Below are 16741 nucleotides of genomic sequence, written 5' to 3'. Positions count from 1 at the left end.
TTAACGTTTATCCGGCTGCCTGGATTGTAATCCGGGGATATAATTAAAAAATCAGTATTAACAAGGAAAACGGTGTGCATCAAAATGTAATCAATTCTGCAGAAGCTTAACCATCTGCTAAAGGTTAAGTCTATGCATGGATACTGATGTCAGACTATTTATGTGCAGGATTTGGCTCTTGGTGAGTGTTTGGACCCTTTAATCTACTGCGCTGATGAAGCGAACATCTGCGGACAGATATCCCTGACATGGGGCTCAGCTGTCACAAGGGGCACTGGGTTTATCCTGGTTAGCAGAATAAAGTTCTAGGGCATCACGAGGCAATTTACTCTCCATGTATGAGCCGGCGCTATTGTAGTATCGCATTATGCGCTTTACGTAGATGGCTGCTGTTGTTGGGGGCTTAGCATCTAAAGCACATTCCATCTACAATGGCTTATTAAGAGATATAGCGTCATGTATGTATCACTGTGTGCATGGACATGTAGGGCTGAAGATTTCAATTAACCCTTATCCACTGCTGCCTGCATTGTAATATATGTATTACATAAGAAGATGAAGTCAATAAAGTCCTATTTTCCAGTATGAATTATTGTGATACATTTGTTATGAGAGGCATTGAACTCCATAAAACCCATTGCCATATGCTTCTATAAATATCTGGGTTGTGAAGGACCTTACAGGACACACGCAATGCAGGATGAATAGACTAAAGCCATAGAGAAATAAACAGTTTGTACACATTGAAAATATACAAAATAGAGCAGTAGGTGATGAGTAGATTGTACATAGTTTCGAACTAAAGGCAGCGTGTTATGGATGCCTACAGATAGGACACTATATACAATCATCTCAGCATATATAATGCTGCCTGTAGATAGGACAACATGAACAATCTGCTCAGCTCTTCCTGCTCTATAACATTATGCTTGCAAATATGACATTATATACATTCTGCTAATCACTTCCTGATCTATTACATTATGCCTGCATATATATTCTGCTCAGCTCTTCCTGCTCTATAACATTATGCCTGGAGATAGGACACTATATACATTCTACTCAGCTCTTCCTGCTCTATAGCATTATGCCTGCAGATACGATACTATATACATTCTTCTTAGTTCCTCCCTCTGCCGCATAACATTAAGCCTGCAGATAGGACACCATATACATTCTGCTCAGCTCTTCCTGCTCTTTAGCATTATGCCTGCAGATAGGACACTATATACATTCTTCTTAGCTCCTCTCCCTGACGTATAACATTATGCCTGCCGATAGGACACCATGTACATTCTACTCAGCTCTTCCTGCTCTATAACATTATGCCTGCAGATATGACACTATATACATTTTGCTCAGCTCTTCCTGCTGTATACCATTATGCCTGCAGATAGGACACTATATACATTCTGCTCATCACTTCCTGCTCTATTACATTATGCCTGCATATACACTCACTGGCCACTTTATTAGGTACACCATGCTAGTAACAGGTTGGACCCCCTTTTGCCTTCAGAACTGCCTCAATTCTTCGTGGCATAGATTCAACAAGGTGCTGGAAGCATTCCTCAGAGATTTTGGCCCATATTGACATGATGGCATCACACAGTTGCCGCAGATTTGTCGGCTGCACATCCATGATGTGAATCTCCCGTTCCACCACATCCCAAAGATGCTCTATTGGATTGAGATCTGGTGACTGTGGAGGCCATTTGAGTACAGTGAACTCATTGTCATGTTCAAGAAACCAGTCTGAGGTGATTCCAGCTTTATGACATGGCGCATTATCCTGCTGAAAGTAGCCATCAGATGTTGGGTACATTGTGCTCATAAAGGGATGGACATGGTCAGCAACAATACTCAGGTAGGCTGTGGCGTTGCAACGATGCTCAATTGGTACCAAGGGGCCCAAAGAGTGCCAAGAAAATATTCCCCACACCATGACACCACCACCACCAGCCTGAACCGTTGATACAAGGCAGGATGAATCAATGCTTTCATGTTGTTGACGCCAAATTTTGACCCTACCATCCGAATGTTGCAGCAGAAATTGAGACTCATCAGACCAGGCAAGGTTTTTCCAATCTTCTACTGTCCAATTTCGATGAGCTTGTGCAAATTGTAGCCTCAGTTTCCTGTTGTTAGCTGAAAGGAGTGGCACCCGGTGTGGTCTTCTGCTGCTGTAGCCCATCTGCCTCAAAGTTCGACGTACTGTGCATTCAGAGATGCTCTTCTGCCTACCTTGGTTGTAACGGGTGGCGATTTGATTCACTGTTACCTTTCTATCAGCTCGAACCAGTCTGCCCATTCTCCTCTGACCTCTGGCATCAACAAGGCATTTCCGCCCTCAGAACTGCCGCTCACTGGATGTTTTTTTCTTTTTCGGACCATTTTCTGTAAACCCTAGAGATGGTTGTGCATGAAAATCCCAGTAGAACAGCAATTTCTGAAATACTCAGACCAGCCCTTCTGGCACCAACAACCATGCCCCGTTCAAAGGCACTCCAATCACCTTTCTTCCCCATACTGATGCTCGGTTTGAACTGCAGGAGATTGTCTTGACCATGTCTACATGCCTAAATGCACTGAGTTGCCGCCATGTGATTGGCTGATTAGAAATTAAGTGTTAACGAGCAGTTGGACAGGTGTACCTAATAAAGTGGCCGGTGAGTTTACATTCTGCTCAGCTCTTCCTGCTCTGTAACATTATGCCTGAAGATATGACACTATATACATTCTGCTCAGCTCTTCCTGCTCTATAACATTATGCCTGCAGATATGACACTATATACATTCTTCTTAGTTCCTCCCTCTGCCGCATAACATTATGCCTGCAGATAGGACACCATATACATTATTCTTAGCCCCTTCCCCTGCCATATAACATTATGCATGCCGATAGGACAACATATACATTCTTCTTAGTTCCTCCCTCTGCCACATAACATTCTGCCACATAACGCTATATACATTCTTCTTAGCTCCTCCCCCTGCTATATAACATTATGCCTGCAGATAGGACACCATATACATTCGGCTCAGCTCTTCCTGCTCTATAGCATTATGCCTGCAGATACAACACTATATACATTCTTCTTAGCTCCTCCCCCTGCTATATAACATTATGCCTGCAAATAGGACACTGTATACATTCTGTGTAGCTCCTCTCCTTGCTGTATAACATATTGCCTGCAAGTAGGGCACCATTTACAATCTACTCAGCTCCTCCTGCTCTATAGCATTTTGTCTGCAGATAAGAAATGTAAAATCTCCTAAACTCTTCTTTGCTCTAAAACATTCCACCTGCGGATAGGACAGATAACGTTTCAAATGGAACAATCTTATTTTAGACCAGTAGAGGAAAACCCATGGTATCGTCAGGTTTTAGGTATCTCGTCAATCTGATAGCAATTATCATTTCATAGTTTCATGCCACTCATTACCCCATTCTGTTGTTTGGTCTGAAACCTCTTACTATGCCTTTATTCTTCCTTGCCTTGCATCAACCAGTAGGTCAAGATGTATGCTTAAGAAGGTTCTCCACCATTTCCTTCACCAACTCTATTGGTGGACCACAAGAACTAGTTATAGGTGATAAGATATCACATTAAGAATGGGTAAATAACATGCATATTCCACACTAAAGATTACGTGCAAGGGTTAACCTCTGTCAGATTTCAAGCTCACTTTCTGGCATGCTTGTTAATAGATTAAGTCAGTGGATCATTATCTAGCTTGATGGTCATTTTGGAAAGACAGAAATCCAATCTTCAGATCCTCACTGTGATATTGCTGCTTGTGTGACTAAATGAATTACTTTGCTAATGTTTATATGATAGATCTACAGATAAAAAGTCCAAAGCTTGGAAACTTAAACATCTATAGGAATCAATGCAGTTAACTTATAATATATCTTGGGGGACATGGCTGTAGATTGCAGAGCAGTGGTCAACAGGTTAAACTAGTTAAAGAAATAAGTATTGAACATGTCACCAATTTTTTACAGAAATGCATTCTCTAAAACTGTTATTAAAGGAAATCAACTACTTGCAGGAAGTGTTTTTTATGTGAGCTCTCTTACCCATCAGTAGATCCGTGATGATCACAAATCTTATCTTTATTAGTTCTAGAAGGGACCCCATGCCAGAGATCAACACAGCTTAAAATCTATGCTTATTACAGCTTGGAGCACCAGAGAATCTCTCCGGCGCTCCCTAATTACATAATTATCCACGCCTCTTGTACATGGCAATAAGAGAGAGGAGGAGGGAACAAAAAGAGAGGTGCAAAAAGCCATGGAAAGTCATGACACCATCTGAAATCTATCAGTAATTAGAAAGCAATCTATTTTTCTTAGTGAAAATTAACATCAGCTAGTGTCTTCATTACCAAGGTGCCATAGGAGAAACATCTCATGATGTTTAGAACTGATGAGCTGTCTGAACACCAACCCAGCTTATTGTTCTAAACTACTGAAGGATGCAGAGATCGCTGTTGAGCAGACCAAATGTTTCTGTTCGGGTTCAGCCTGCTCAACCCAGGCATATTTCTGGATTGGCTATTTGGTCTCCTATTTGGCAATATGTCTGGGTTGCACGGGTTGAACCTGAACTCCAAAACCAAACGGAAACATCGGATCCACGTATCTCAACCGTTGGGCCCATAATCTGGAAGTGGAACATCATTTCAGCATAAACCAGCCACAAGCATGTTCTTTACACAAGATTTTAGGCAGATGGGTTGAAAGTATTATTAGAAGAGTTGTCCAAGATTGAATGACCAACTGTGGAGAGCTACAGAAAGACCTCCAATCAGCAGGTAAGAGAAAGCATAAGTAATGAACTCTACTTCCATGGCCTGCAATATCCACACGCAAGACTCCATTACTGAACAAAAACCAAGTTCAAATACATTTAGAGTTTGTAGAGAAACATCTAAACAACCTTGGGAAATACCGGGAGAAAATAGTCAGATGAGACCGAAATTTAATTTTCAGCATGCCAGTGTACATCCCATGTTTGGGGGCCAGTGAAGTTGAAGAATTGGCCGAAATCCCACCTGTGCAATGTATGCGACTACACAAGAGGCATCTGACAGCTGTCATCATGGACAAAGGCTTTTATATGCAGCATTAAATACATTTCAGTAAGTGTGATCAATGCCTCTTCCCTGTGACATTTCTCATTATTACACATAATTTATGGACATCTGTGGTTTGATTTATTTGCCAGTGTGGACTGGATGGATTGTTACCAACTTCTGGTGAGGATTGCATGTAAATAGCGCCATTAGAAACTTTTTTACTTTACGTATAAAACTGGTGTTGTTTTTAGTGCTCATGTACTAAGTCATGCCATTTGCCACAACCATAACGCAGCCCCCTATTGTGCCCATATAGTATAATACCCCCCACCTGTGGCCCAGCCATAGCGTTCAATGCCCTGTTCCTGTGGTCACTTCTGCATAATGCCTCCTGTCTTTTGGACCCCCCAACTTATAACTTATACTTATAATATCCCTCTTTTTTACCCTTATATCCCCCTTCCAGTAGCCCACTAATAAAATGACCTTTTTGTTTAGCCCTTTGTAATACCCTTTCTTAGTTTCACACCCTCACTTTAACTTCCCGTTTCTGTCCTCCATCATTACTTTTTTCAGTCAAATTTAGGGAAAAAAAATCAATACTCCCATTTCTTCCGCTGTGAAGTCATCAAATCACATTGCGGGACTCAGCTGTACATAGAGTCCTAATGGTAGATTAGGGAGCCGACAGCTCCCCGCTTCCCAATTACATTCAACTCTATCTGTATCCAGAGGTCAGAAGTTATAGCATGTGAGTCTTATGTGACAGCACTAACACACTAGTTTAAGGCATATAGTGTGTATGATGGGATGACAACTGAGATATGTATAATAATTCCTTTATTAATATAGCTTACACAGCACTTGCCAAATCGGTCCCTGTCCCCAATGTAATGAACCTACCAGTATGTTTTGGAGTGTGGAAGGAAACAAGAGGACCCAGAGAAAACCCACGCAAACACGGAGAGAACATACAAACTCTTTGCAGATGTTGACCCTGGGACTTGAACCCAGGACCCCAGTGCTGCAAGGCTGTAACGCTAACCACTAAGCCGCTGTGCTGCTGTATTATGAGGTTGTGCAGCCACTGTGTGTAAAAGTAGGTCCTTCAGCATCTACAGAGTGTATTAGGAGGTTCTGCAGCAGCGGAAGTATGCACTGAAGATATGTATTATGGGGCTATACCGCTGTTGAAATGTGGAAAAAGAGGTGGTGCAGCAGCTGAGATGTTTAACATGAGGTTCTGTAACAGCTACAGTGTTTTGCAGCAGTTGGGGGGAGAAGGAACATTTTTGCCCTAGGTCCTCTAATGTGTTGGCAACATCCGGTTGACACTTTGTCATTGTGGAACAGGTAAGGTAAGTAGGGATGAAAGTTAATTTTCTCATATTGTTCTGCCATGACACATAGGAGTGCTTAAAGGGGGTTACTAGATTATTAATATTCATGAGGTATGGTAAGGCATCAATATTAGATGAGTGGGAGCCCAAAACCCATCATCCTCTGATCAGCTCCTCCTGACTTGCCCTAGCACTGGAACTGTCTCAGAGATACAGGAGGGCAGCTCCATTCTGTGTGTAGTCACTGAGCCCAGTTACTGCAGCTTTGCTCGCATCCACTAAGGGGTTTGGTAAGAGAAATTCTTTATGTAATATAATGATAGCAGCACTCCACAGCAAAATAACAAGAAATGGGTTGTCTAAAATGGACACCCCCTTTAATTACAGATATTTAGTTATCTATAAGTCATACATACTGTGCAAAAATGAATTGAGCAGCTTGTTTATCTTGATGTGTTCATGATGTTCCCATATGTACATTCCTAAAATCTTCTGAATAATGGACTTAGCTTATTGCCAGTTATAAGCATGTGGCATAAAAGCATGTGGAGTATTCCTAAACATACATGTTCATAGATCTCACTATTGTATATGTAAGGTAAGGCAGAGGTATAACCTGAAGCTGCTGTGCTCCAATACAGTCATAAGGTCTAGTACTGGTCTCCTCATATGAGAGAGAAATCCCATAAGACTCCTGGGCAGGGGGTGATAGCACCCTTTGCATCCCCTAACAGCCCTGATGTGATCAGTTAACCCTTCCTGCTAAGGCCCTCATCAATCAGCTGTAATTAAGGATGGACAAAATGAATATTAGCTAATATATGGGGTCCCCCTCCCCTCTATGATCCCATGTGTCCATACAGTTTATAGGGATGTGCTCATAAGCCCTGGTTCATCTCCTACCCCAATCAGATGTGATCACCAGGAACCCTTTGAATCATTAGGAAGATTTATTAGACATATTGTACATTATTTATTGATTATTGATATAATCATGTAAATGTGATGTATCTGGCAGGCTAACAAGTCCCGAAACAATAATTTACAGTGAGCGGTTTATGGATTTCTGGTTTACGATGAAGGGTGTACAAACTTATTTGCATTGTTCTGATAAATCAATGCATTTATGGGCTCCTCAGTTACTTGCGGTGATCAAAAAAATGTAACTATTCATCATGCGTTTGGGTAGAAATCGTCATGTCAGAATCCTCCAGCATATAAGGGGTAAAGCCTATAATGACTATAATCATGACTCCTACATGTTTTATGGCAGTGTACACACAACACAATTCCTAGAGGTGAGATGCTGAGCTCTATGTGCCTGGCATAGACTTGGGCATCTCCTGTGTTGGCACACACTGTCACACATGCTACACACAGCAGAAGCTTTGCTCCAGTGTATTTACCGGTATGTGCTACTTTACCTGTTAACCCCTCCAGTGCCAAAGCCACAGCTCAAAAAAAAACTCTGCTGCATGGTTAAGTGTTCCGGATCTCCATCCCCAGTGTGTACAAAGGGTTAAGCCCAGCAGCTCTCAGTTCACTATGTCTCTGTCCACCAATACAGGAGCTGGAATGTGAATTTGGATCAGCCCTCTTCTAAAATGAAAATAGTTGGGAGGGGTGACTGGCTGGGGGATTGGGGAAAGTATATTGAAGAAAGCCAAGTGTGTGGAGCAGGATCCTGACATCGCTGCTATCACATTGGATTAGGAGGTCTTGGCTGGAGGAGGGTTGCTGGAGTTGCAGTAGGTCTGGGAGAAGATGTGCTGCTGGGATGTAAGGAGAGGACCTCGGCTTCTCCTGCCGCTGCTCCTCACTTGTTGCCTGGTCCCTGCTTCTCGCCAGATCCGCTACACCATCCCGGAGGAGCTGGACCATGGGGCTTTTGTGGGCAACATCGCGGAGGACCTGGGCTTGGACATCTCCAAGCTCTCCTCCAGGCGCTTCAGGATCGTGTCTGGAAGCAACAAGCAGCATCTGGAGGTGAATCTGGAGAACGGGATCCTCTTTGTGAACGAGAAGATAGACCGGGAAGAAGTTTGCGAGTTCCAGCCCCTGTGCTCCCTGCACCTGCAGGTGGTGATGGAGAACCCGCTGGAGCTCTACCGGGTGGAGGTGGAGATCCTGGATATCAATGATAACGCACCCAGCTTTCCCTGGCAGGACTATGTGCTGGAGGTGACCGAGTCTGCAGCACCCGGTGCCCGCTTCCCCCTGGAGAGCGCCCAGGACCCCGATGTGGGCACCAACTCCCTGCGCACCTACAAGCTCAGCCCCAATGGCTTCTTCTCCCTGGAGGTCCAGAGCAGGACCGATGGAAGTAAATTCGCGGAACTGGTCCTGGAGAGACCTCTGGACCGGGAGCAGCAGAAGACGCATCGGGTGCTGCTCACAGCCATGGACGGAGGAGTGCCTGAACGCTCCGGTACCGCACTCATCATAGTAAGTGTGCTGGACGCCAATGACAATGTGCCCACCTTTGACCAGACATTTTACCGGGTGAGTTTACAGGAGAATGTGCCCAGGGGGACCCTTGTCATCAAGCTGAATGCCACCGACTTAGACGAGGGCACCAACGGGGAGATCGAGTACTCCTTCAGCGGGCACGCACCCCAAAAGGTCAGGGACCTCTTCATGGTGGAGCCCCGGAGCGGGAATGTTCGGGTCAAAGGGGTTCTGGACTATGAGAAGTCCAATCTGTATGAACTGTACGTCCAAGCCAAGGACAGGGGTCCCTCTGCGGTGGCGGTCCACTGCCGGGTGCTGCTCAACCTGCTGGATGTCAATGACAATGCCCCAGAGGTTATCCTCACCTCAGTGTCCACCCCAGTCATGGAGGATGCCCCTCCGGGAACTGTCATAGCCGTCATCAGCGTCATGGACCGGGACTCTGGGGACAACGGAGATGTCAGCTGTGATATCCCCAAAAATGTTCCCTTCCAGCTTCACTCGTCCTACAAGAACTACTATACCCTGGTGACCACCGAAGTCCTGGACAGGGAGGCGGTGCCCGACTACAACATCACCATCAGTGCCAGAGACTTCGGTTCCCCCCCTCTGATGACCAGGAAGGTGATCACTGTGCAGGTGACGGACATAAATGACAACACCCCCACCTTCGTGCAGCCCTCATACACTGTGTATGTGATCGAGAATAACCCCCCGGGGGCTTCCATCTGCTCTGTCACTGCCCTGGACCCCGACTACAACCAGAACGCCTACCTCTCCTACTCCATCCTAGAGGGGCACATCCAGGGCATGCCAGTGTCCACCTATGTGTCCATCAACTCGGACAGTGGTAACATCTATGCCCTGCGCTCCTTTGACTATGAGCAGATCCGTAACTTCCAGATCAGGGTCCAGGCTCAGGATGCTGGCTTCCCACCACTCAGTAGTAATGTGACGGTCAATGTCTTCATCCTGGACCAGAACGATAATGTCCCTGTCATTGTGTCCCCTGTACCTAAGAATGGGACTGTGGCTACTGAGGTCCTGCCTAGGTTTGCAGATCCTGGCTACTTGGTGGGCAAAATCTCAGCCATGGATGCAGACTCTGGCCAGAACTCTCGCCTCTCCTACCAGATCATCCATGCCACCGATGCCACCTTGTTCAGCATTGCCTTATACACAGGGGAGCTGAGGACTATAAGAGCCTTATCAGACAAGGATGCCACCAAACACAGACTTGTCATCCAGGTTAGAGACAATGGCCAACCAGCACTGTCCACCTCTGTCTCTATAGTGTTGACTGTGGTGGACAGCATCCCTGAGACCCCCTCAGAACTGAATGACCTGCCTCTAAATCCAGACCCCTCCACCACCTCCTCTCTAACCCTATATCTAATAGTGTCCCTTGGATCTGTGTCCTTCACCTTCCTAGTGGCTATAATTGTCCTGACTATTATTAAATGTCACAAAGACAGAGTCTCCCTACAGGATTACAAGTGCTCCTCCATGCCCACCTGTTGCTGCTGCCTGAGATCTGCTTCCTCTGGAGATGTCTTCAAGAATTCCAATATCAACCTACAAATCTCATCTGGGAATAAAGTTCAGACCAACTGTATGGAGTCTTCAGGGAGTGGTTCCCAAAATTACTGTTATAAAGTGTGTCTCACCCCAGAGTCAGCCAAGAGTGACTTCATGTTCCTAAAGCCCTATAATTCAACAACACAAAACAATGAGAAAATCCCAGAAAAAACAGCCCCTGGAAAAGGTGGACAGAACCCCCCAGCTGTAAACAATGCAGTCAATGAGGTAAATCACGGGTTAAATTGGATGTTTGCTATGCTTTCTCTATGGTCCAGGTTCAGCAGGCACACCTTGAGTTCTTAAAGGGACGGTACTCCTAATATCTATTTTATTAGCTGTGTAGGTGACCTATTATACTGCATGTGTGATGTCAGATCAATGGGATTACTATTAGGGAGTCCAGCCTGTCGTGTGAAACGCGTTGGCGATTTTTTTAATTGTCACTATGGATAAAGCGATGATTTGCTAATAAAAGGAAACGATTGTCTACAATTCAGCTGGACCAGTGAAAGAATTTGTTCTCAAGTCCAGTAAGATGTCTGTGGATGTCTCCAGAAGTGAAATAGTTACAAACGTATTTGTGAATGGCAGAGCTGCTGTAGGTGTACTGTCCCTTTAAGGGTGTCTGTTGTGTTGCAGTAAGGAAAGGGTTACACATAGGCTAGACATCACCAGCCCTTAACTCCCCATATGTAACATGCTGGTGAATGAATCACCTGTGCGGAGCCCGAATCTCCAGTGGACGCTTTATTTTACTTAATGTAACTGCTGGAAACCATGATTTCATTAACCCTCTCCCTCCAGGAGCGGAGGATGCAGCTCCCTGCTCATGTATTCCTCTGACGCTTCCAAGGGCATTTATGGAACATCTTCTCCGCGTCCTCAGTTCCATCCCGAGTGTGTAATTTATGTCTTACAATTATTCTGTTCTAACTCCAAGGGCGTCCTTCAGGATGGACCGAATGGATCTTTTTCGGCGGCTGTGTTGTCATTGCCTTTACGTGTGACACATGAAATCAGTGTCTGAGAGCTGTGAATCACTGATCAGCCAGCCTATAAATCCTCCCTGCTCTAACAATAGTGTATTCTCCTCTATGCTGGGGGAGCAGCATTACTATGCAGAGCACCAGGGAAGGGGGTACATATGTCTTTCTTATACAGACACTCTCCAGATTAACAAAGCACCAGCACCGCTGCTTGTGCTGCTGGAAGAGATGCATTGGAATATGTATTAGGAAATAAAAAGCTTAGCGGGGCCATTGTGCTGCAAGGTGACTGTGGAAGGCACACGGGAGACAGGGAGGTATGCATACCAATATACATACACACATCTATCTATCTATCTATCTATCTATCTATCTATCTATCTATCTATCTATCTATCTATCTATCTATCTATCTATCTATCTATCTATCTCTATCTTTCTATCCATCTTTATCCTATCTATCTCTATCTCTCTCTATCTATCTATCTATATATCTATCTATCTCTATCTATCTATATATCTATATATCTATCTCTATCTATCTCTATCTATCTCTATCTATCTCTATATCTATCTATCTCTATCTATATCTATCACTATCTATCTCTATCTATATCTATCGCTATCTATTTTGCAAAAATACTTAATCCTGGTTGCAAGCTGACGTATGGCGATCCTCCATGTGAATAGATACAAAGAATTCTCCATGTAGTGAATGAAAAAACAAGTGGATTTATTCCAAACACATCAGTAATGTTTCAGCTTCTACATGAAGCCTTGGTCAAGCAAATATAATATTTCATCATAACAGATACTAGAATCATTCCACCCGGTCCAAGATTCTCACCTATTCCCATCCCAATGAATATTAGGGAAATGTTTACATAGTTTCCCAGCTATAACAATCGCCAGGTCTAAGATTCCCAGGCTAAATCAATGGGAAAGAGAATCGTTTAAAGCTTCGCTCATCTCTAATCACAATCCCTGACCAGGAGAAGGATGTGCTGTCTCCTCTTATCTGTCACATACAAGTCCAATGACACTCAACCTGTGGCTCAGGAGACATTGACGCTACTCCCTGGGGCTCCTATTAGCACTAGAATAGATCCTTAAACCATGCCGATGACAGGTGTGACAACAATGAATCCGAGCGGAAAATAACATTTAATATCTGAATGGAGCGCACATATGGATGGCGGGCAGCAGTCAGCACGGCGTTGATAAATCTTGGATGGCGCTACTGTGCCAGGTGTTGTCATCCCCCTGATCTCATGCTATTATCTCCTTCTCTCTGATCTCCTTGCCTTATCTGTTAATTTCATGCTGAATAGAGGCACAAAGAAAAGCATGATCTAAGTATTCTGTAGTTGGCCAAGTTCGCCACCAGGTGGCAGCATTTCATAAGGAAACTCAGAGAGAAAACCTGTATCTGGCAATATATGTATTAACAAGCTGGAGAGATAACAGTTTATTCACACAAATCACTTTCCCTGCAAAAGTCCTTTCATTTACTTCGGATAGCGATGACTTTTTGCTTTTACCGTCTCGCAAAAATATAGTAAAACAATGCTTAGCATGAAAGGGTTAAACCAAAAGGAAGAAAAGGCCCTAATTGGAGCGAGTTTACACCCGATGCATTATCGCTGACAATTAATTAAAACTAATTTTGATGTATTATTATAATGCACCTTACGTGGCTGAACTAAATAATTAGCTGTCAGTACTAGATAAGGCTTGAACTTAGGTGCAGATTGGGGGGAGGGGGGTAAATACTTCTCTTCTAATATCATCTAGCTGTTAATAGGTTTTTTTGTGGGCCCCATAGGACATTAGCTTATTTTAATGATCCGAATAAAAGGAATAAACAGCATTGGGATTTGACTTTTAACCCTTTCCTTTTGTTAGTTGGCTTTGTCTGGCGGGCCTCATTTGAGTGTCTGGCGGGCCTCATTTGAAGGGGTTAAAAGGTTTATATTAATAGGGTTTGTAGAACTGTGTGTATATGTCACGTTTGCTCCTTCCTGGTAGGGATCACTTTACGGTTCTGTCTCTGAAAGCTGAGCGGTCCCTATAGGTGGTCTCTATGGATGAGATCCTGTCTAGCAGCCACCTGCGCTGCAACACATTAATGTGGAGGATAGCCTTCCTATGTACAGCTGAGAACATCAATGGGCCATGAGGGCTGTATATGTGCTCTGTCTATCGAATTAACCCCTTACTGACATGTAGCAGGGAATGTAAGTCGCCTTAGTTTTTAGTTTGATGGATATAGATATATACATATAGATATAAATAAGATGTCCTTATTACTGCAACCTTATTTTTGATCAACTAATTCATAAATATTCCCGCACACCAGCGGTACATTAGTGATCAGTGATATTTCCAGATTGTAACAGGTTGTAGAACTGAACAGTGACTGGCTGAATGGACCCCTACCAGGCTGTTGGCGCTGTTGGCACAGTAGGAGTTCCAAGGATAGGTAGATGTCTGACAGTCATAGCCAGATTATCTACAGCATTAACAATATATTCCTAGCTGATTATAAAAAAAATTAAATATTTAAGAAGATATTTTATTTATAGGGGATTTTTTTTTACAGATAGTAACATGATTACATTCTCAGGGAGTTTAGTGAATATATTAAGGAGATGCAGATACTATTTAAGTTTCTGAAGTTTTGTCAGCATATGGGGAAAGAACACATGTAATGTAGCACCTTGGACAGCGCCATTCCTCCTCTGAGGCTTCAAGGTATGAGATCAGACACAACTAAAAGAGAGTGGAAAAACTCACATGGGGGAACTTTGTTTAAAACTTAGCGTGTTGTCACATGTGGCGCTTTGAACGGGTTTTTCACCTGTATTTAAGCATTCCGTCCGTTTATTGAAAGCGCATCAGTTTTTGACAGGTTTGACCAATTATCTAAATTCAAACTAGTCAAAAACGGATGCGTTATCAAAAAACCCATGCGTTTTTCCAAAACGCAAGGGATTTTTAACGCATGCGGTTTTTGACTGCTTAAAAATGGGCCAAAAACGCGTTCAAAATGCCACTTGTCACATTAAACTCAGTAAACTCCAAAGGTCTGTTTCCGATCCAGTAGTGGCTTCCCATTCCCCAGTGCTTCTGGTTCCATTGAACAGTCCTTCTACATGTGAGCAGCAGAGACTGTGGAGCTGCTACTGGAACTGACACAGCCCTCTTAAAAGGAGAGTATGGAGCACATTTACTTACCCGGTCCCTCGGAGTTCCCAAAAGTGTATTGTCCGTCCGGAATGCACTCTGCCGCGACTCACTTAGATTGTGCGCCCGATATCCTGCATGTGTCGCTTCCCCGATCAGGTTCGCCGGAGTTTACCTTCTTCTTCCCGATGCATGTAAGTGCTTGGCTTGCAACACAATTTTTAAATTAAATCCTACGGTTTGTCCGAATCCATCGGATCGTCCGAGGGCCCGCCCCCACGATTTGTGTCGCATAAAAGTAGGTGCGACGGCACCAAAATCCGATCACGTGCGCAAAAAAACCCTTTTAAATCCCTGTCCCAGCGGCGGAAAAAGGAAATCGTCGGGATGTCCGACGAAAGTACGGTCCGCGGGGCCCTTAGTAAATGAGCCCCATCATGTTCTTTTTTTCTGTTTTGTCAAAATCTACCAAATGGTTTTCCACTTTTTTGAATACCCATTAATGTTAGGATCCCCTAAAAATCTGATGTCTTTAGTGCTCTTATGACACCTATGTCAGATGTGTTAATAATAATTCCTTTATTTATATAGCGCATACAGATTACAGAGCGCACACAGAGTTTACCAAATCAGTCCCTATCCCCAATGAGGCTCACAAACTAATCAACCTACCAGAATGTTTTGGAGTGTGGGAGGAAACCGGAGGATCTGGAGGAAACCCATGCAAACACGTAGATAACATACAAACTCTTTGCAGATGTTGACCCTGAGACTTGACTCCAGTGCTGCAAGACTGTAATGCTAACCACTAAGCCACCGTGCTGCTGCTTCTCCTTCGCCCATAAGTGACTTAAAACTAGTTATTTTACACTGTCTTTTTAGGGAACCACTTTATACATTTATCAGATGTTTGGTCTATATGGTGTCTCCTAGAGCAAATACAACCACGATATAATATTAAACCTTAGAATATATGTCATGAAATTTCTCCTAATTCCTTATCTGTCAGAATTCTGGGTCAAGTTATAGTCTGGGTGAACCCTATGCAGGTCCTGCATGCAGACTAAGGACTGACAACCGCTCAGGAACTGTGAAATAAAGCATATTGGCAGCATATATGGCTGTAACCTGTAAGGGACACACTCATAGTGTAAATCACACAGTCCCTCCATAGGAGTCCTTGCCGGGGAATATGACTCACCCAATGATACACACAAATCTTTGCTACTCATTGATGCCATTTAACTAATCCCCTCTAGTGATCATCTCTCAGAACAATGAGGCTCATCATTGATATCACTGTCTCTCGCTAGACGTCTTGTCAAACTGCATATAGATTTATTGAAGTGGGCAGGTTGGCAGAACAGTAAATGTCATGACCTACATAGATCCATTTGACATGACCTATATAAATCGACTTCAAGTACGAATTGTCACAGAAAATAAAATTTTTTATCTGTATTCATGTCCAGAGAGTTGGAGGATAATGGGCTGTAACATTATCATGGCACGTGATAGGATTAATGGCGGGATGTGGAATATGCATATTGTCAATAGCTGGAATACAAATAATGTCTACTAATGAACTTCCCCTAATTATTTAATCAGGAAATCATTAGCGTTTCTCTTCCCACTATTATTCTCATCTCCCAATTTCTTCGGGTATTTTTTTTTTTTTTGTTCCGAGCAGTCTCTATTTTTGGCATTTCTTCTAGTTGTAAATGCACAAAGTTTCTTTTCCTTGGAGATTGGAGAAATGTCTTGAGTTTCAATCAGTCTGAGCCCTACTGATGTGATTTTTGCTGCCTTTCAACTCCACTGTTAGAAGGGCAGACAAGCTGCAAACTTGAGTTCAAATGTTCCATTTAATATGGTCACAGTTAAGCTGGCAGACAGATTTTTCCCATGTGGCCAATTCCAAAGACACAAGCAATTTGATGGGGAAAGGCCAGTTTGCTCCATTCTTTAGACTTTCTTGTAGTTATACTCATTTTCTGTTTTAATGAAAATGAGAAACTTTGGGCTATGGGAGAGAAAGTTTTAATATATCGAGCTTCAGAAACTTGACAGAATTCAAGATATTTTGTAAAGGGTACTAGGGAATATGCTATT

General features: G+C 43.4%; 1 protein-coding gene and 1 long non-coding RNA gene across 4 annotated transcripts in view; one reads left to right on the top strand and one right to left on the bottom strand.

Moving 5' to 3' along the window:
- The window catches only part of LOC140126360 (uncharacterized), a 31817-nt gene extending 23768 nt beyond the window's left edge, over window positions 1-8049 (bottom strand). Inside the window, exon 1 of the long non-coding RNA XR_011854822.1 lies at window positions 7850-8049. This is a non-coding gene — a long non-coding RNA (uncharacterized lncRNA). The remainder of the gene's footprint in view (window positions 1-7849) is intronic.
- A 13-nt stretch (window positions 8050-8062) lies between these two features.
- The window catches only part of LOC140126359 (protocadherin-10-like), an 81533-nt gene continuing 72854 nt past the window's right edge, over window positions 8063-16741 (top strand). For all 3 annotated transcript variants that reach the window (XM_072145748.1, XM_072145747.1, XM_072145749.1), the window contains exon 1: window positions 8063-10682. In XM_072145748.1, coding sequence (XP_072001849.1) covers window positions 8190-10682 — 2493 coding nt within the window. In that variant the 5' untranslated portion in view covers window positions 8063-8189. The remainder of the gene's footprint in view (window positions 10683-16741) is intronic.

Source organism: Engystomops pustulosus, chromosome 4 (assembly GCF_040894005.1).
Source record: "Engystomops pustulosus chromosome 4, aEngPut4.maternal, whole genome shotgun sequence".
Taxonomy (NCBI): Eukaryota; Metazoa; Chordata; class Amphibia; order Anura; family Leptodactylidae; genus Engystomops; species Engystomops pustulosus.
Note: the sequence above shows the minus strand (reverse complement) of the source record. Positions and strands in the feature narration are given on the sequence as shown.